At 45.8% G+C, this 22037-nt stretch overlaps 1 protein-coding gene across 1 annotated transcript in view; it reads right to left on the reverse strand.

The window, feature by feature from the left end:
- Positions 1–7625: 7625 nt before the first annotated feature.
- The window catches only part of LOC308105144 (ubiquitin carboxyl-terminal hydrolase 54-like), a gene marked incomplete at its 5' end in the record, with an annotated part of 76490 nt that continues 62078 nt past the window's right edge, over positions 7626–22037 (reverse strand). The window contains 7 exon segments of the mRNA XM_080455776.1: positions 7626–7782; positions 10735–10879; positions 12304–12438; positions 12916–13046; positions 13883–14219; positions 14221–15157; positions 18758–18908. Of these exon segments, the coding sequence (XP_080311902.1) occupies positions 10829–10879; positions 12304–12438; positions 12916–13046; positions 13883–14219; positions 14221–15157; positions 18758–18908 (1742 nt within the window). The 3' untranslated portion in view covers positions 7626–7782; positions 10735–10828.

Raw genomic sequence — 22037 nt, forward strand, 5'->3', positions numbered from 1 at the left:
ACACGCTCATTCAGCTGTTGATGTAAAAACTTTCAAAAGCTAAAGTTATTTGTGTGGAATGGATGTGTGTGACTGTGTGTGTGTGTGTGTGCGTGTGCGTGTGCGTGTGCGTGTGTGTGCGTGTGCGTGCGTGTCCAAGCAATTTCCTCAGTGTTTAACCAGTTGGTGGAAAAGTAAATAAGTACATAAACTCAAGTACAGTTTTTTGCTTTACTGGAGTATTTCCAATTTTCAATGCTTTTACTTAACTACTCCACTACATCTCAGAGGCAAATATTTACATTTTACTCCACTCAACAATTATTTGAAAACTTTAGTCACAAGTTACTTTGTAGATTTTGATTATTATTACAAAAGGTACGTTAGCCACCTTCAGCCCTGTACTTCGGCTATTTAAAAATATACCATCTACAAGGGTCACGATGCCCATTGTGAGCTTGTAGAGATTTTGAAAATATTTGTATACACTTTGAAAACTGGGACATGAGTACCTTTACTTTAAGTATATTTCTACTTGAAAATAGCCAATGTTAAGCCAAGGGTTAAACTGTTGAACTGATTTTGATGGCACATTATCTCATTCTGCTGGGGAGCCCCTGGAATCCCCTCAAGGACCCCTGCGGGTCCCCAGACCCCACTTTGAGAACCACTGACCTAGACCAGCTATGTCGGGGTATCTAGGAGGTATAGCTGTGTGATAAAAGTGTCCAAGAAAGAGATTGATCATGTCAGTGAAAAGTATTGCTGAGTTAAAGATTTAATAAACTGTAATTGAGAGCTGTGTCACTGCTGACATCTAGTGGTTGAGGAACAAACTGCATACTGGAAGGTGTAAAACAATATAGATATATAATTTTTTCAAATAGTACCAAAGTACCAAAACAACAAATACCCATTTATCAGTTTCAAGCTTATAATGTTACAGTTCCAATTTTGTCTGCTCATTTCTTTGTGGCATCACTTCCAATTTCACTTCTTTATCCTGTATAAGTTCTCTCTCCTGATTGGATAAAGTTGGTATCCCGACCTGCAAATGTCATGCACTTTCTGTTTACCGAAGTGCTGGAAGAGCCCTGTCACTGAACAAACACAATGATTGTCATCAGAATATATAATGTTATGACCTGGCTCATAGGCCATAACAAAAAGGAGGAAGACACGGCTTTTAAAAGTGCACAAAGCAATATATTTATTTACAATATAAACAATATCTTAAATTCAACATATAACCAAGAATAATATGAGATGTGTTAATCAGTGTCAGTAGTGTCAGCAAATGTATGGATGTAGTGTGGGGTGTTGAATGGTGCAAACTCAAACAAAGACTAAACTAAACACAGTGTTGCTGCCATCAGGGAAAGAGAGAGAGACCGAGTGTGGCCACACCCAGCCTTTTATAGGGCAGACTGGGGAACACTGGCCAGGTGCTCCCAATGCACTTGATTGGCACCCCAATTCCCCAACCTACAGGCCCTGTGAAAGACACCAAAGACAAGAGTACACAAGACAACACAGGGCCGTGACAGTAACACTTAAGCAAAGAAAATATCATTTAATGCACCAAATCCTCCCTTGTGGATAATAAAGCTTTACAAACAAACAAATACCCTATAGGGTCTATGAAGCAGGGACCCCCCCTACATATTGTATAAAATAGATTTCATAGATAGCTTCATACACTTGTTTGACAGCACTATCATCCATGTTTCAGACATTTAACCACTTAAACCGTCAATACTTAGTAAACTTGACCTTTCACTCTGTACTTGGTCTGTTCTTTTCCCCCACTACACCAAACCTCTTTGCCGAAAATAGACTATCTAGCTCATAGCGTTGTGAGCTTGTAGATCTGCTATTTTCGGCTAAAATTCTCCTCAGAATAGGGATGCTAGTAGGGTTCAAGTGGTTAACGTAAAAAAATTATCCTTTCACACCAAGATTTGGCAGACCCCCTGTAGTAAGTCTGAGGACCCCCTATGGGTCCCGGAACCCCCGTTGAAGACCCCTGCCCTAAAATCAATTGAAACTACTGCGTTTTGCTCCTGCATATTGGCATGTGATTTGTTGAAAACGTTGATTTTGTGTGCTGTCTTTGTTTGAATCGATGGTTCCATCTCTGTTCCATTCTGGTCAAACAGAGTCAGGGTGCTGATGTTGTGCATGTTGGCTCTATGGAAACTCTGCTACACACCAGTGGGTCTCAAAGTGTGGTCCATGGTTAGTTGAGGGGGTTCCAAATGGCCCCTTGCGGGTGTGTAACTCTGAGAGTGTACAAATGGTTCCATTTGTGCACTCTCAGAGTTATAGGGGTCCTTGAAATTAAAATGTTTGAGAACCACTGTGCCACACTAAGCGGAACAGAGCCTTAATTTGTATAATTGGTAAGACCTGTGAAGGAAGTAAGGAAGAGGCCCAATTTATTTCCAATATGGCTGCTGAGCATAGAGTCTAATTGTTTTGTTGGCAATTTTTGCCTTTGTGTTTTCCATTTTCCATAGCAACCCTCAATATAAGTACTGTAAGCTCTATCTGAACTTTCATGAACTAAAGTTTGATTTGTGTATGTGAAGTATGAACATCTATTTGCGAGACAGTCTGCCATTGTTCATGGGTCCTGTGTGACGTTGTCATGATGCACTTCGACCACCTGATGCAGCATCTGTTGCTACTGTGTAGATTTAATGTTCATGTGATATCATTGTTATTGTTCCTTCTGGCTCTGGAGAAGCTGGCACGCATAAGAAGATGCTAGCACTCTTTGTTCACCTTCCTGGCATAAGGCAAAGGGAGGTTTGTTGAGGAATTTTCCATAGCAACCCTCAATATAAGTAAGCTACTAAAGTTTGATTTGTGTATGTGAAGTATGAACATCTATTTGCGAGACAGTCTGCCATTGTTCATGGGTCCTGTGTGACTTTGTCATGATGCACTCTGACCACCTGATGCGGCATCTGTTGCTACTGTGTATAGATTGAATGTTCATGTGATATCATATTGTTCCTTCTGGCTCTGGAGAAGCTGGCACGCATAAGAAGATGCTAGCACTCTTTGTTCACCTTCCTGTCATAAGGCACCAATATGTTTATATACTATATATATATATATGTCCTAATGCCCCCCCCCCCCCCCCGATAAGATTCCTGCTTGGGAGGGGCTGAGAGGCGCTTTATCTGTGTGCCTGTGAGAACTCAGGGGCACTGCTCCTCTGACCGCCTCTATAGTCAGACGTGCATCTCATTTGTTTGATCACCAAACGATTAAATACATTGACGAAAGACAGCTTGTTTCATCTCTTTTATTCCTCATCGCGTTGTTCAGAAAGCAGCCAATTCACCAGTCAGACACGACGAGCTCTGTGTTTCCACGTTATTTGATTCCCTTGTACTTTGTGCGTTCATGAAACAATACCACATGCACAGTACAGAGCAAATATAATGCCATTTGGAGCACATTAAATCTGCCAAAAAAGATCCCATCTCCAGAGCCTGATTCTCTGACCGGAATCCAGTCCATATGGTCCGCCTCAACCAGTATTTGTCTTTAGAGTAACCGGAGGTGTCCCCCTTCGTTACCGTCAAGTCAATCACTTACGGGTCCATTTGGTTCCACTCGTACACTCTCAGAGTTACAGACCTGTGATGGTCCATTTGGAACCTCTCAAGGAACACTGAGGGTCCCTTGACCTCACTTTGAGAACCACTGCCTTAGGCTACGCTCATTTGATAAACCCAGCAGCTCACAGCCTGGCCTGGTTGGGAGACACTCGGCAAACTGATCCAGCTAGGAGACAGCACGGACATCTGACTGCTTGTAAAACACGTGTGTTTAGACACGTATATATATTTTTCACATTATGGAATATACTACAGGGCCTTTAATTTTATATATTATCTATGACGTGTCACTGACATTGTAGGATACAAGGTCATTTCTGAAAATACCCATTAACATTATGATCCACTGACTCCAGTAGTTCTCAAGCCAGATCAGCATCACTTTGCAACAACACTCAATTCAGCTCAACGGGCCGGTTTGATGGAAGTTATGAACTTAAGTTACAATTTAGTTCGAATGGCCACGCCAGGCTTATATGTATTTCAATGTCATCACCATTGCCATGATCAGTTCATTGGCCAATGCATGTCTTGCATGTCATCCATGACACCATATAGATTACTTACAAGTGCGAGTGTGCACATCTATCTATAAATGCTTAACATTTCTGCCTGTATGACTGTGCCCGTCTTACTGATCCGACTTCAAACTTGGCGTGTGTATCACGGGCCCAAGGGAGCGAGTGGAAAGTCGGTCGAATCAGTGGCTGTCCAGAAATATATCTAGGCTAAATCCACAAATCTCTGTAGCTGTCAGGGTGTGTATATATGGCAAGCCGTTGTGTGTCCCTTTTATAATGTTTCTTCAGGCCAAGGACCTCTATTAGCTGAAAGAGAGACGAAGCATTGCACTAAAAATGTCTAAAATTGTGTTGCATATTACACTTTTTCATAGATTTCATAGATATCTTTCATAGACTCGTTTGACAACACTATCATCAGTGTTGTGTAAAGGTTTTTTTGTTGCTTGATAAATACGAGTTCTTATACTTTAGGACATTTTCAAGTTTCAATGACAGTTACTGTAGGTCTACGCCTTTTACCCCCATGAACCAATAAGGACACGGAAATGTGACGGTGGTTACGCCCCCTGTGGGAGTGCATTGGTAATAACTTTATTGCAAAAATACAGGTTCCCTCTTTTCCCCGAGCAACACCACCCCAGAACTAACAACACACACAACCTACACACATCCCCCACATAAACAAACCAGCTACAACTGGTTCAACCCATTTCTCTGTCTCTCTGGTTCATCCGTCTCACTCACAAACACACACTTTCACTCTGTCTCTCTGGTTCATCCGTCTCACTCACAAACACACACTTTCACACTTTCTGTCTCTCAGCAGCTCAGTTTAAAGCATTACGTACAGGTACATTCTCTCGTTCTTTCTCTCCCACATTCCCCCGCCTCGTTGCTCTCCTCTTGCATTCCACCAGCGGTAAAACACAGAAGACACAGATGCAGAACTACAAAAAGTTCACCAGCAGCATTTGCATTGAAATCTCTCCTCCCGTCCGTCAGTCTGTCTGCCTCTGCCGAGTCCGTGGGTGGGTGTGTCTGCCTCCCTGTCCATCTCTGACGCAAGATCATGAGGGAAGGTTGATTTGCATAGCGGACTCATGCGCTACAATTTTTGCTACATTCTCCCACATACCAGAACCCAAAGTAAAAACGGAACAACGGAATCCATCCAAATAAAAGAGCAAAAACAAAAACATTTGTTTTTTTTAAATAAACCAAACAGCCATGTTAAATACACTATCTGAGTTAAGTGCCAACCTTTGGTTTTAGTTACAACAATTAATCAACCTACGTGAATTCTTTGATAATTTCACAATGGCCAGTTTTCACCCAATAAGGTTATTTCACGTCATGTTAACCACTTCAACCCGATATACTTCGTTGTACGTCAAATAATGAAAATAGCCAAACTACAAGCTCACAACATGTTGTGTTGCGATGCGCTATGAGCTTGTAGATCTGCTATTTTAGCCAAATATTCATTCATTTTTGCCCAATGTTCACCTATTATGACATGCCCACAATAGTGACGCTAGGGTTTCATGTGGTTAAATAGAGTTAAAGCATATAAGAGGACAATGAACATATTCTGCAAAGAGGAACGCTATCCTCTAAAGGGGAGGGGGAGAGGGGGGAGGTCAACTATGTGAGTGAATTAACTGTTAACTGTCCTCACAACCGTTCATACCTGTGTTATGACCGAGGGGTGGTTGACATCTCTTGTGAGTAGCTCGTTGGCTGAAAATATATCTCTAATACATATATATATATTTATATATATATTATATATATCATATAAAGCATATTCATAATTGACATTTCACTTATTTCAGGCTGTAGACGAACAGTTCATTATTCACATCCGAGGGCTCGACACCAGAGTCAGTGGCGGTTGGTTAAGAACGCTAAAGTGTGTGAGTGTGGATCCATTAAGTGCCATTAAAATTCACCTGAGGCCTAAAAGTAAAGGAGATCTCACTGACTCTTCAGCCCCTTGAGGGAGTCCTTTATCAGCCAAGCACCCTCGTCTGAGACTCGTCACTTGTATATCCAGCAAAGTAACCTTTTTGCCAAGTGCACTTGAGCTTCCGCCTCCACCAGACAGGACATGGGTCCCTGGTGGACACTCACTCGCTCGCTCGCATCCTTCCCTCCCTCTCCTGTTAGTCACTCCTACACTAATGGCCTGTTAGCCAGCATGCTGCTGGTGCTACCGTTGTCTGACAGAAAAGAAAGAAAGACAAAAGGGAAAGAAGGAATAAAGAAAAAGGAAAGAAAGAAAGAAAAGCAGAGGGAAAAGGAAGCACTTGTCTTGTTTAAATCTCCCAACAGGAACGGGAGAAAACTGTTATTAGGTCAGCGAGTGATTGAAGGGGGAAGGGGGGCGTAAACTCCAGCTAGACACTTGTGAAGTGTACTCCGCTCCTCGTTGAAATGCAGACATGAGGAAGTACCACTTAAAGTTTATCAATATTTCATTAATTATCATTATCAACATTCCATAAGGTCTTATTAATTAACATACAGGTGTCATACATGAGTTTTTCTGTACATGACTTTTTAGTTAGAGAGAGTTCAGTCTCGGGGTACAGGTTTTATTGTGCGCGGCCGTGCGCGCGGGCTCGCACTCACGGGAGAGAGAATAAAAACCAAACCAAACCAAACAAACAAAACGTGGCTGTCCCTCTATAAGTCAGCATGGCAACCGTGGGACCGTGAGAGTTCAGGCAGAGCGCATGGCCATCAGGAAAAATGCCCATGAAGAAAGAAGAAGAAGAAGAGGCGTGGCTACTTGATAAGAACCTCCCCTTGAGCTGTAGGGACCCCCGTGGACCGGGCTATGTCACATGGAGAGTCTTTCCCTTTGACGGAGGTCCCAGCCAAAACCCAGGCAAGCACGCTAAAAGACGCCAGGCTAACAACACCGGCCTACAACTGGCTGGCTAGTTCGCTGGCTGGCTGGCTAGCTAGCGAGTGAGCCAGCTAGCTAGCTAGAGAGCTCGGCTAGTGAGGTCAACTGCACACAGGGAAGCCAGAGGACCCAAGGGGAGGAATCAACAGTCCTGGGAAGTAAAGCCCGATTCATACTTCGTACTTCGTCGCACAGCGGTATCGCACGCCAAAGACAGCGGACCTGCAAGCCCACAACGCGTCGCGAGCTTCTAGGGCCGCTGCTTTCGGCGCAAGATACTGTCGCGCGTCGAAGCATACATTAGGCTTAAGGGTTGGGGCGGTTAAGGGTTAAGGTTGTAGATTGGGCTCCGCAGCTTAAGCGTCGTTTTGGGGGAAGGGGGCGGGGGTCGAAGTGACTGCATAGACAGAGTAGAGGACTAGAGGGGGTGGTGGGCCGGGACGTAGGCAAGGAGCAGGGGGGCTAAGCAGAGCGTGCGTAGTTTGGGGGGGGGGGGGGCGGACTGTGTCAGTGTAGATGTATTTATGTATTTGTGTGTGTGTGTGTGTGTGCGTGGACGTGAGTTGAGGGGGGAAGGCGGTGAGCCTCCTGAGCCGTGTTTGGGGGGAGGAGGGGGGGGGGGGGGGGTTCGTCGTAGACATCAGTGGAGGAGGGCGGGTGGGCTCTTCTCGGAGGGCCGCTTGACCCCGGTCAGACAAAGCCAGAAGGTCCCTGCACTGCTGGACTGCTCCTGCAGGAGGCAGCAGAGAGACAGGACGGGTCAGAACAGGACAGAACAGGACAGAGCAGTACAGAGCAGAATAGAAGTGTGGGTTTAGTGTCATTCATAATGGAGGTGAAATAATGGGACATGGCGAGGAAGCTGCTGGAAATGTTTCATTTTTTCATCACTTTTTGCATAGCTATAGAAACTGTATATTTCCTGCAATGCGCACATGAGGCATTGCTCTATAGTTAGTTGATTCGACTAAACAATTTTCTGGATTTCTGTTCAACTAGCTAAAACAATATGCTCTATTATCATAGTTGAAATATGAGGGAGCTCATTTCCCTTGACTAATACAAAAAACAATTCAGTGAGTGCATATTTACTAGATGTAAGTGTTGAGACAGCAAGGGAAAATCATTGCATTTATTTTGTGTTGCTGCATCGGGAGTGGGATCTCGTGGGTCCCGCGGCAGCCGACGCAAATCTTACAGGAGCGGGCAGTTGCTAAATACCTGCAGGTGGGAATGGGCGGTCAAAAAATAATAATCTTGCACCGTACCGCAATAAACCAGATACTGTATGTGCACCTGAAGCATGTGTGGTCGTGCTTTACTTTAGCCTGACGTGAACAGATTTGATTTATCTTAAATGCAGAGGAGAACGTAATTTCTAAACATTGATCCCAACAGGTATGAGCATAATGCCTCTATTTAATAACCTACTGTCAAGCATTAAGTCATTGCTGTCGGGTGGAAACCTCACATGTCCAAAACTGTTACATTTTAAAAGAACATGAAAAGTTGCCTGACAGCAACGAAGTCCAGCCCACTGTATAGTGTTGTAATGGCTGTATCTCTGTCTCTCGTTCCGTCTCTCTCACTATCTCTCCGTCTCTTGCGAACGGGTGTGCGAGTGTTCGCACTCTCTCTCACATTCTGTGTTTCTCTTTTGTAATGTTTTTGGGTCTAAATGGAAATTTTCCGGGATTATGCGGTACTAGACGGTAATACTCCAGGATTAGGCAAGACTAAACGGCACTTACATTTCTATTGTGGGTGGAAGAAGCGGCGATCAGAAATTGAAACCATTGTGGGCGCAGGCAGGAATGGTCAGAAAGCCAGCGGGAGTGGTACTATGAAAACAGTACCACACAGGGCTCTGATTTGGGGCAAGGCAGGGTTCCATAAATCTGTGCGTGCGTGCTTGGGACTGTAGTCTGATATGTTTGATATACTGTATATATAAGTTTTATCATATCACAATTTAATAACTAATGTATGTTAAGCACATTAACATCAGTGTCCCTATTTTGGGCAATTCATTATATGTTTTTCAAAATGTTTCAAAAGTTTGTTCATTACATTACATTACATTACATTACAGTCATTTAGCAGACGCTTTTATCCAAAGCGACTTACAATAAGTGCATTTAACATAGGTAGGGAACGAAACTACTAATCACCAGAAGTCCCTTGTTCAAAATGTAAAAGCATACAACGCAATGTGACTTGTAGATGTGCTGTTACTAGTCAAACCCAAGGTCCCCCGTATGGCAATATGTTTTGACAAATTTGAAAATGGTCTACTTGCACAGTTGTGGCTATCCTACCATACAAGAGGGGGGCTCGCAATTCACTTTATAATGCTCCAATTTCTATTCACAGCAGCAATACGGCAGTATTGCTGCTGTGAATAGGAATTGGAGCATTGAAAAGTGAGTTGCGAGCCCCCCTCTTGTTTTGCATGATTCTGTTTTTGCAGTATGGCTCAGCACCCAAAAACCGAGGATGTGCGTTATTTTTTCTTTGAATATCCTACCACTCAAAGCATCACTATGCCGCAAACGCTTGTAGGATGTTTACACTCTTTATATTTCGTCATACGATGGCGCCGCACTCCGAAACCATGCCGAGTCACAGGATATCAACAAACCACAGAGGCTATGCACTCCTATGGTGTCATTTGACAAGCTATATATATATATATATATATATATATATATATATATATATATATATAGTGGGGTAAAGTAAATAAGTACTCTACTGGAGTATTTCCAATTTTCTGTACTTTTACATCTACTCTACAATACACTACATCTCAGAGGCAAATATTGTACTTTTACTCCACTACAATTATTTGAAAACTTTAGTTACTAGTTACTTTGTAGATTTTTATTATTATTACTAAACATACATTAACCACTTCAGCCCTATACATTTCGGCCATTTGAAAATAGCAGATATACAAGCTCTCAATGCGTCGCGATGAGACACATTGTGAGCTTGTAGATCTGCTATTTTCAAAATATTTGTATACATTTGAAAACATTCTGCCTAATGAATACTTTCTACTTTTGGTACTTTAAGTACATGTTGATGCCAATACTTTTGTACTTTTACTCAGTCACTAAGTCAATTTTGAATTCCGGATTTCTTCTTCTAAAAATTGCGAGAGCTTTTCCACCACTGTGTGTGTATATATATACACACACAGTATACACACAAAGTAACAGTTTTGGACATATGAGGTTTCCACCTGACAGAGACGAATTGACAAAAAAAGCTTCAGTCTAAACTAAAGGGAATGATTGACTATGGCTTTGAACTGGCATCAAGGATGTCTCTGTGGACACTGTGAAATCCTGAGTATGAATGTACGTTAACTCTGAGAGTTTACAACTGGACCAGTATGCTACACTCGTCTGGGAGTATACACATTTACCACTTAAGCCCTATTTTGTACTTCGGATTTTCTAAAATAGACAATCTACAAGTGTCTTGCAATGCGTTGTGAGCTTGTGGCTCTGCTAGATATGCTTGTAGATCCGCTATGTTGAAACATTTAGAAAAAAAAATTAAACATGAAAAAGTGATGGTGAACATATACTGTATGGACATTTTAACTAATTTTAACTTGATCTAAAGACGTGCGGTGCATTGAATGCGTGGCATCATTCAATGCAGTGTTTACCTGTAGGGTCAGTGCAGGGAGGAGGTGATGAGGAGGTGATGATGAAGATGATGGAGGTGATGAAGACAGTGGTGGAATAGCGACAGGAGGAGGCTCAGAGAAGAGGAAGTAAGCAAGGAGAGGCAACGACATCAGGCTGCTTCACCTTGGAGACAGAGAGAGAGAGACATGGAGAGACAGAGAGAGAGAGAGAGAGAGAGAGAGAGAGAGAGAGAGAGACACACACACAGAGAGAGAGATAGAGAGAGACATGGAGAGAGACAGAGAGAGAGAGAGAGAGAGAGAGAGAGAGAGAGAGAGAGAGAGAGAGAGAGAGAGAGAGAGAGAGAGAGAGAGAGAGAGAGAGAGAGAGAGAGAGAGAGAGAGAGAGAGAGAGACACACACACACACACACAGAGAGAGAGAGAGAGACACACACACACACACAGAGAGAGAGAGAGAGACACAGAGAGAGAGAGAGACAGAAAGAGACACATGGACAGACAGACAGACAGACAGACAGACAGACAGACAGACAGACAGACAGACAGACAGACAGACAGACAGACAGACAGACAGACAGACAGACAGACAGACAGACAGAGACGAAGATAGAGAGAGACAGAGAGAGGGATGCAGAGAGAGGGAGACAGAGAGAGAGGCAGAGTGGGAGAGGGAGACAGAGAGAGAGCCAGAGAGAGAGCCAGAGAGAGAAAGAAAGCGACGGAAAAGGAAAGTAAGAAAAGAAGAAAAAAAGCAGGAGAGCAAGGAAATCGTAAAGCAAGGCAAGAGGAAGTAAACCCAGACAAGTGAAGTAAGGTGGGGGTGGGCTGGGGTGGGCTGGGAGAGAACAGAAAAAGCAACAAGGTGCTGACAAGCAGTGGTGGACAGTAAAGTACATTTACTTGAGTACTGTACTTAAGTACATGTTTTTAGTAGCGGCACGGCACTTTACTTGTGTACTTAATATTTTCGGATACTTATAACTTTCATTTCACAGACAGATATTGTACTTTTGACTCCATTACATTCCAAGAAGGGTAAAAGTACATTATGAATTAGCTATTCCATATAGTATTTCAAATGTAGAGAAAATAGCCCATCTACAAGCTCACATCACTTAAACATTGCAACGTGTTGGGAGCTAGTAGATTTTCACTATTATTGAGACTTGTTTGGAAAATTTCTGGAAAATCTTGCGATTATTTTATTGGGGGGGTGTCTACATTTCATTACAGCAAAGATTTGATATAAAGAATAGTAAATGTATTTGTAATTTCTCCTTATTTAGTATTTAGTATTTCTTTAGTATTTCTAAAAGCAGGTACTTACAGTAAGTATTTTCTTAAGCAAGTACTCCAGCACTTTAACTCAAGTACAAATTTGACAGAGCAAAGTTTCACTTGTAATTGAGTAATATTTGACCGGGAGTATCTATACTTTAAATCAAGTACTTGGGGGGGGGGGGGGTTAAGTAAGTACTTTGTCCATCACTGCTGAGGAGTGAGTATAAAAAGAAGCTGCAGGTTCACAGCCAGGTCACAAGGGGGCGACAAAGCCACATGGGAAAAGAAAGGCACAGGAACTCACAAAGCTGCGCGTGGCCGTCAGGCGGCTGCGGCGCGAGCCCACCATGGTGCCGCTCAGGCTGCGTCCCATTGGCCGCAGGAGGTCCCCGTCACCGGCGGGCTCCGCCCCCGGACGCAGTTCCCGTGACACCATTGCCTGGGGAGAGACAACACCTGATTGGAAACTGAAAAAAGAGAAAAGAAACACTAAACTGTGTGTGTTTGTGTGCGTATATTACTGTACTTGCGAGGGCCAATTGTTTGATTAGGCATATAGTGCACTGGTTCTAAAACATTACAATTTCAAGGACCCCCATGAGAGTGCACAAATGGAACCAAATGGACCCGTAAAGGTCCATTTGAAACCCCCTCAATGAACCCTGAGGGTCCCTGGGGCCTACTTTAAGAACCTTAGAAGTTAGGGTTAGGTTGGGGTCAGAGTTATGCCTGATATATACTTGGTTGCGTACTGGTGTCGTGCACAAGTACCTACAAGTATCTACAAGTTCACAGCGTGTCGCAGCGAGGTCACGTTGTGAGTTTGTAGATCGGCTATTTCTGGCTGTAGGGATTATGTTTAAAAATGGCAGTGTGTAAATGTAATGTGGGAGAGAGAGAGGGAGTGGAGCTCCACCTTGTTGAGGTAGGTGGGGGTGCTGGTGGAGCAGTCTGCCCCGTACACACTCCTCTCCATGTCGGCACTGGGGGTCTGGGAGCGAGGCTGGGTGGAGACCCTGGAGATGAGCCGCTCTGACGGGCTCCAGTCTGCAACACACACACACACACACACACACACACACACACACACACACACACACACACACACACACACACACACACACACACACACACACACACACACACACACACACACACGAGGAGAGATGTCAAAACCACACCACACATAAGCAAGGATGGATGTCAACATACATTTGTGTCCGGGTAGCTCAGTCGGTAGAGCTCTCGCCTTTGGCCCACAAGGTCGTGGGTTCGATCCCGGGTACCGCCAACTCAGCGTATGAGTAGCACGACACGGCATGTCGTGCGGTAAATACTGGGAGCTGATGGTAGGTGTGGTACTTCACCTCAGCAATCGATCTCCCAGGGGTCTAGCGCATTGTTGGCATCAGCTTATTGTCGGCTGATACCGACAATAACCCTCTCCCTCTCTACTTATACATACATTATGTGGCTGCGTATAGACCAGCTGACATGAATAATGTTTTTCACACTTTGTGTTTCATGTCAACTTTTTCCAATATGAAGGGTAACCCAGAACATTCCACATCCTGAAACTTTCTGGAACCATGTGTGAAGTTATGTGCTTATGTTTCCATTATAACCGGAATACATTATAACCGAAAGGGTAACTATGCCCAAAAATGTGCCAATTTTCTCAGTATATTTCTGTGGGAACGGAAAGATAAATGGCTGTCTCGCTCTGTGTCTCTCTGTCTCTCTCTCGCGTGGGGTTCGCTTGCTTCTTGAAGTCAAAAAGAGCTGAATATGGCTGCCATGAAAAAGGTGTCTTGGGGAGTGCCTTCTTAGTAAAAAAAAGACGATACATTTCAGGACAAAACAATCAAACATGCATACCGTACCGGTCCTGCCGGCCTGCAGACTGGCGTGGTAAAGGGAGTCCAGCTCTGTCAGGTCGGTGTCCTCGCGGTCGCCGGGGTCATGCTGTCCAGAGGCATGCTGGGAGCCGTAGTGCCCAGGGGGCGACTGGCAGCTGTAGGCGTAGTCCTGGCTGGCGGGGGGCTGCTGCTGCTGCTGCTGCTGCTGCTGTTGCTGCTGCTGCTGCTGCTGCTGTTGCTGCTGCTGCTGCTGCTGTGGCCTGATGGGAACGCAGCGGTCCGGGGGCGTGTCGTACGGCGTCACCACGGCGTCCGGGCGGTCCAGGCTCCAGGACGACCAGTGGCGCTCCACTACCGGGTCGGGCGGCGGAGGGGGGGTGGTGGGGGCGTGGCTCGGCCAATGGCACGTCGGCGGGGCTGGACTGGCGCCGGCAGGAGAGGGGCCGCCGGGTCGAGGGGCCTGCCACAGAGGGGACGGGAGGTGCCTCCTCTGCTGCTGCTGCTGCTGCCCCGAGAACTCTGACGGGGCGGGGCGGGGGAGGGCGTGGCGGGGGCGGAGGCGGCGGGGGAGGGGGAGGGCGCGGGAGCCGGGCGCGGAGGGTGTCGGGGCGGAAGGGTTCTGGATGGAGGGTGTCGGGGCGGAAGGGTTCTGGATGGAAGGTATCTGGACGGAAAGTATCGGGGCGGAAGGGTTCTGGCCGGAAGGTGTCTGGGCGGAAGGTGTCCGGTCGGAGGGTCTCTGGGCAGGCGCGCGGCGGTTCAGGGGATCGCGCAGGGGGAAGGGGGGATCGCGCCGGGGGAACGGGCGACCACGCCGGGCCACGGGCCGCCTGCTGGCCGTCAGTGTGTTGCGGCGCGCCGTGCGGCGAAGGCACGTCCCAGAGACGCAGCGGGAGGGAGGGCAGGGAGATGGCCATGTGCTTCCCCAAGGGTCTGACGCTGACCCCTCCCGCCTGCAGCAGGTCGCACAGCCTCACCCCGGACTCCTCGACCTCGCCCTGCCGGTCCCCCCCTCCTCCCATCATCTCCCATCTCCCGTTGGTCGCCCCCTCCTTCTCCTCCCCCCGGGGGCTACGCGGCGGGGGGCCGAGGGGGAGCGTGGTGGCGGCAGAGGCGGGCCACGTGGGAGAGGGCCTGTAAGGTGGAGGAGGGGGATGCAGGGGCGGGGTCAGGCCCAGGGATGGTGGGGGGGGGGCGGCGACGTTCTGACGAGGCAATGGCGCCGTGTCGTCAATGTCGTCCTCGTCTTCTTCCTCCTGATTGGGCGTCAGCAGTATTTGGACCGGGCCAGGCTGTTCACTATAGAGGACAGAAGGAAAGGGAGGGGGGGAGGGGGGGAGGGAGGTGGTAGGAGGGGGGTTGTTTGTAGGCGGGATCAAATCAGCCAGCAAGCCGGGCGGGCCAATCAGAACCCAGCGGGAGCTTTGCTCTGACGTCAGGCTGAGTTACTGCATTAGAGGAAGGTCACAGTCGCACTCAGGATAAACAGACCGGCACACATGCAGGTACACTCGCTCGCGCACATGCACTCCCACACGCACGCACACACGCACGCACGCACGCACGCACACACACACACACACACACACACACACAAAACCCATTCACAAAAAAATAAAACAGGCATGCGGTTTTCTTTGCCTTGCGGGTGCATCAGTCTGATGAGAATGTGTGTGTGTGTGTGGTGATCGTACACAGTAACATCCTGAGGGTTCATTTCACTCAGAAGAGATTGCACAAGTGTATACAGGGTATACTGCACAAGTTAAGATTTAAGAGCTTTTTAATACTACTAAAATAAAAAGACCATTATTGCGTCAAAATAAATCAACAAACTATACTATAAAACATTGTGACACATTGGTCAAATTGTCAAGCAATACCTAAGAAAGAGGCAAACATTTTGAAAATAGCAGATCTACAAGCTCACAACGCCTCGTAGATCGGCTATTTTCACAGTATTTATCTGTGGAACTGATCTGTGGAATATTATTATTTTGGGGGACGTGCGTCCTGAAAGGTTTGAGAACCACTGTTCTATATGATGACAGCGTACCCTTATACGGGTCCACTTGGTTCCATTTGCACTCTCTTCCGAGTTCCATTAACACTGAAGATTTCACAGCAAACAGTGTTTCGACCCTCGCTGAGTCAGAGACGTAAGAGTCATCGATATAAATATCGTTCCTCGCGGCGATGAAAAACAACCAAACATAACTTTTCTCATCTCTCTCCCATCTCATCTCCAATTCAAGCGTGGCCCCCGAATTCAATTTCGGGAGGGGGACTAGATTTTTTGGGGGAAAATAGGAAAATCGACTGGCGTCGTTCGACCGCGGCCTGGTTATAGATGCATCGGGGCCTGCCGGAGTGCCGGTGCTATACATCACGGCAGTAGATGAATGTGGCTCCCGGAGAGCCATTTGGCCTCGCTCCGGCTGCTATATCACCTTATTGATTTACATAGCGCTGGCATGTGCAGGATATGATGTATGTACGGCATTAATGGACGCTGTCTGAAGAGGCTGGGAGGAGCGATGTGGTGATGGGATTATGTTTGTCTGCTGCTTTATTAGTGTGTGTGTGTGTGTGTGTGTGTGTGTGTGTGTGTGTGTGTGTGTGTGTGTGTGTGTGTAAGAATTCACTGTTGCACGCAAAAATCCTGAGCGTCAATGTTACTCTTACTTTTACACGTGTTTTCATGTGTACATTCCTAAGTGTGTCACAGTTGCCTATGTACAGTGCAGCATCCTAGTGTGTGTGTGTGTGTGTGTGTGTGTGTGTGTGTGTGTGTGTGTGTGTGTGTGTGTGTGTGTGTGTGTGTGTGTGTGTGTGTGTGTGTGTGTGTGTGTGTGTGTGTGTGTGTGTGTGTGTGTGTGTGTGTGTGTGTGTGTGTGTGTGAGACCGTGTGTGTGCGTGCATCATGTACAAGTCTGTGTAACTTTGTGACCAGCTTTATTGCAATATGTCTCTTTGTGTACTTTGCTGTGCAATGCACTCTCTTGTGCGACTATGCGTGTACAATATATTCAGTTCACTGCATATTTTGGGCCTTGTGTGGTGTGTGTGTGTGTGTGTGTGTGCGTGTGCGTGTGCGTGTGCGTGTGCGTGTGCGTGTGTGTGTGTGAGAGAGAGACGGTGTGCACGTGCACGAGCATGCCTGCCACGCGCCAGAGTATCAACCCCATCCCCCACATTAACCCCCCCCCCCCACACACACCATCTCCTACTCCAAGCCTCAGTAATTACCCAGCAGGCTTTGCAGCAGCGGGCCATAAATCAGAGGGCCCCGCGTTGATCAATAGACGAGAGGAGAGAGAGGGAGGTAATAAAAGCACAGAGTGCTGAGCTATACCTCCCTCGCTCCTCATCCTCATCTTCATCTCTCCTTATACTGTACAACCCTAACCCTGTTTCCATATAAACCAGACACAGCAAACCCACACAATGTCTATAACAGGGTCTATAAACGCCTCGTTTCCCCACAGCTGTGTTCGACACGCAATATTCCCTCTATACTGCAGGGACAGCGATCAGCGAGGAGAAAAACAACAACCGAGAAAATGGAGATTTAGTTTCCGCTTTAGAGCGGAGGCGGGTAGGAACGAAAATCTCCGGATACGGATATTTCCATTTCCGGGTGTGCTACAATGAAATGTGTCGTGGCGAGACCTACAATGAAATGTGAACCTGCGAAAAAAAAAAAAAAAAAAAAAAAAAAAAAAAGACCACGTGTAGATCTACGCGACTGGCACGCTGCGCAATTATTTAGGTTCGTGTAGATCTTGGCACGCAATGTGTTAATCGCTCAAATGTTGTTGTTGTTGATACCTAACGTTCATAATGACAGAAAACTCTCCACAGAATGGACTGAACTTCATTGCGGACAGAACACACAGCTGTGTGGAAACGAGGCGTAAGGGTGGTGGGGGGCGATCGTCAGCCCGGTTATCCACAACGCACCGGGGACTGAGCGCCGCACCGCAAACCACACCGCGGCGTCTTGTTATCCGCGGGGGAGACAAAAAACGAGGCGCACAGTGAAATCCTCGGCTTGAGTTTTTAACCATTTGTAACTCAGAGGGAGAGAGTGCGGCTTCCACTCACTCTCTGCTCTGAGTTCAATTAGCATGGAGGACTTTTTACTCTGCATCATAAAGTACGCAACCAGCACACAGCCAGCAGCACAGCCAGAAGCTTTGGCAGCGAGCACATAGACACAGAGCAGCACAGAGAAGCACAGCACACAGCCTATGTCTCTCTCTCTCTCTCTCTCTCTCTCTCTCTCTCTCTCTCTCTCTCTCTCTCTCTCTCTCTCTCTCACAGTAGCGGCGGAGCAAAGCAAGATTTTGCTGCACTGCAACACACACTCACTCACACGACAGGTTAGAAGTTGGAAGTTTATGTACTCGGGTGAGTGCGTGCGTGGACACACACACACACAGACGCACACGCACGTGCGCACAAACACACGCACACACACACACACACGCACGCACACGCACACACGGTGCAGTGCTATACGGATACAAAAGGCCAGGGGTCTCGGGATCTGGGACGACACACATATGAGGGTACTGAAAGTGCTTCGGGGCAGGCAAGCACCGTAGTGTAGGACACACACACACACACACACACACACACACACACACACACACACACACACACACACACACACACACACACACACACACACACACACACACACACACACACACACACATACGAAGGGGTCCTGAGGCTTTGGCTTTTTCTTTTGGACAGGCAGTGCTGGACACACACACAAAAACAACCCGATGGAGGCGGGGGTTTCGAGGCACGGTTTCCGGACAGGCACCACACTTACGGACACGGCACGGGAGGGGTGGGGGGGTGGGGGGTGTAGTAGTCATGTGGTACCTGTGAGTCCCCTGCTGTGGGCGGGCGCTTGCCGTCTCCCGCTCCACTTCCTGTTCCTGCCTGCGTTTGATTGGGCCCCCGGCGGTCCTCATGCACGCAGCTACAGCCAATCCGCTGTGAGCGTTAGCCTCATGCACGGGCCTGAGCACAGCTGAGAATATTAATCAATAGAACGGGGGAGGGGGGAGGGGGGGTTAAAACATAAAAAAACAGACAGAGAGACAGACAGAGGAGGAGGGAGGGAGGGGTTAAAACAGAAAAAACAGACAGAGACACAAGGTACGTAAGGTAATGGAAGGTACAAGGGAGGAAGAAGGGATGACAGGGAGAGAGAAAGATGGAGGTGGGGAGGCGTTGGTGATGTGATGTCCACAGAGAAGGAGGGATGAAAGAAAGACAGAAAGAAAGAAAGAGAGAGAGAGATAGAAGAGAACAGAAGCAGAGCAGAAGGAGTGGTTATGAGGGGGTCGGCATGCAACACGCTCCTCTATGTGTGTGTGTGTGTGTGTGTGTGTGTGTGTGTGTGTGTGTGTGTGTGTGTGTGTGTGTGTGTGTGTGTGTGTGTGTGTGTGTGTGTGTGAGTATGTGAGTGTGTGGGTGTGTGTGTGTGTGTGTGTGTGTGTGTGTGTGTGTGTGTGTGTGTGTGTGTGTGTGTGTGTGTGTGTGTGTGTGTGTGTGTGTGTTTGTGTGTGTGTCAGTTAGTTGGTCAAACAGTTGTTCATGGTTAGAAGAATGAAGGACAGATTCTGGGCTGCGTTCACTAAAGCTACAGTTTGTTTTAGCTTGTTTAGCTTGCACTAAGCTAACTTGTTCTCCACTGTTTGATCTCCTTTCACCCTCCCCAGCCCCTTCTTCTTCCCTTTCTTTTTTCTATGGAAATAACGATACGATGGGAACTAAAGAAAACGAATTTCACCCACTGTTTTACTTCTGTAAACCTTTGATGTGACAATAAAGATGATTCTGATTACATTACAGACACCTCTGAAAGGTAAATGTCTAAAAGCAGAAAGTTCTGCACGATGCATACTGTAGCCTAGTGAACGCACACCTTCATGGGACTGAGGTCGCTGTTAGTCACTTAAAGCAGTGGTTCTTCTCAACCTTTTTTTAAAAAATCTGAAGGATCCCGCCGTTTGGTTTACGTAAGGCTACGGACCCCCATAACTCTGAGAGTGCACAAAATGTACACATACACTCTTGGAGTTACAGAACTGTAAGGGTCAATTTGGTTCCTAACTATCAATTATTTAGTTGGGTATCCCTCAAGGACCCCTGGGGGTCCCACTTTGAACCACTGGGTTTAAGCAGTGGTTCTCAATATTTTCAGGCCGCGACCCCTCCAGAATAACCATATTTGAACTGGGGACCCCCGCCCTGATAAGCACTTGGAATTGTAGTTTGACTCGGTTCCACAAATAAATATTGTGAAAATAGCCAATCTACAAGCCTACAACGCCTCGCATTGCGGAGCTTTGTGAGCCTGTACTGTTGATCAGATATTTTCCCCAAAAGATCCTCCTTCTTGAATTTGGCCAATGTTTGACCAGTTTTTATAGTATAGTTTTGGGTATTAAAAAGGTCTTAAATGTCCTTAAATTGTCACTTCACTGTCATCTAGGACCCTCCCCCTCCCGACCCACAGGTTGAGAACCACTGGGTTAAAGAAACAAAAGTAAAATCTTGCAACACACGACAACAAAAGAGCGACCATCATCTGCCTGGGAAAACATCAAAGAATCAAGAGGGTTTAGGGTTTAGAATAGCAGTAGCATAGTGTTCACTATAGTTAAAAGATCATTATTAGTAACACTTTTATCCAAATTGCCAAGGTGCGTGGCAGCTCTGCTGTTGTTAGCTGTAATCTACGTAGCAGTAGGGGGCGGATTGGTTGAAGTGAGAACATTGTAGCCTGGCATGGCCAGACTAATATCTTTTTTTTTTTTGCTGTGGTAGATTTGTCTGGTTTCCAGGCTAAGAACATTGGACCACCGATATACAGACACGGTTTGATTTGTAAATAAAAAATGAAGGGGGAGGGACGGGCATTTTCTTAATATCAAACAAATCAGACAGTTGACATTTCCCAAAAGGAAATGCATGTATTCAGTCTGAACAGAAATAGACATGAAACATATCCCCCAAAAAATGGATGACCAGAGGGTGGCGGGGTATCTAAAGGCTGGATTTCCCCACATTCCTCTCACAGAAAATCGAACCCTGCTTCTTTCTACAAAGCGGAGGTGGGGAACACCCAACACTATCGTGTAATCATCGCACTAGTCCTTACAACTTGGTCAAGGTTGAGTGGTTCTCATGGCTTAGTGCGTACGCGTGCAGTGGTGGAAAGTAACTAAGTACATGTACTCAAGTACTGAACTTAAGTACAATTTTGAGACACTTTTACTTTACTGGAGTATTTCCAATTTTTTAAACTTTTACTTCTACTCCACTACAGCTCAGAGGCAAATATTGTACTTTTCACTCCATTACAATTATTTGAAAACTTTTGTTACTAGTTACTTTGTAGATTTGTATTATTGTTACAAAACATAAATTAACCACTTCAGCCCTATTTAAACTTTGGCTATTTGAACCTATAGCATCAGTCTAAAACAATATACTATCAAAATAATAATCTGCACATCGAAACTAAAGGACACCAGGTAAACTATTAACCTGGGATCTATCTAAGTAACATGCTATCTTTCTAGATTACATTGTGGTCAAGAAAAACAAGAAACAGTAGCAAAAACTGTCACTTGCCTTCAATCCACACAAGGCCATGTATGAACAATGGTGGAAAAGGTACAAATCCGTTAATCAAAATTTACTTGAGTAAAAGTACAAAAGTATTGGCATCAAAATATACTTAAAGTACTGAAAGTAAAAGTACTGATTATGCAGAAGGTCCCATTTCACAAGTCAATTCAAATGCATAAAAATCCTTTGAAAATAGCAGATCTACAAGCTTGTAGATCGGCTATTTTCAAATTGCCAAAATAAATAGATCTAAAGTGGTTTTGTTATAATAATCAAAATCTTCGTAAGTAACTAGCAACTAAAATTTTCAAATAATTATAGTGGAGTAAAAGTAAAATATTTGCCTCTGAGATGAAGTGCAGTAGAAGTAGAAGTATTGCAACTTGGAAATACTCCAGTGAAGTAAAAATAACTCAACATTTTACTGAAGTACAGTGCTCGAGTAAATATACTTAGTTATTTTCCACCACTGTGTATATATGACCAACAAAGACACACACACACACACACGCACACG

Source organism: Gymnoscopelus braueri (assembly GCF_963280865.1).
Source record: "Gymnoscopelus braueri genome assembly, chromosome: 17".
Taxonomy (NCBI): Eukaryota; Metazoa; Chordata; class Actinopteri; order Myctophiformes; family Myctophidae; genus Gymnoscopelus; species Gymnoscopelus braueri.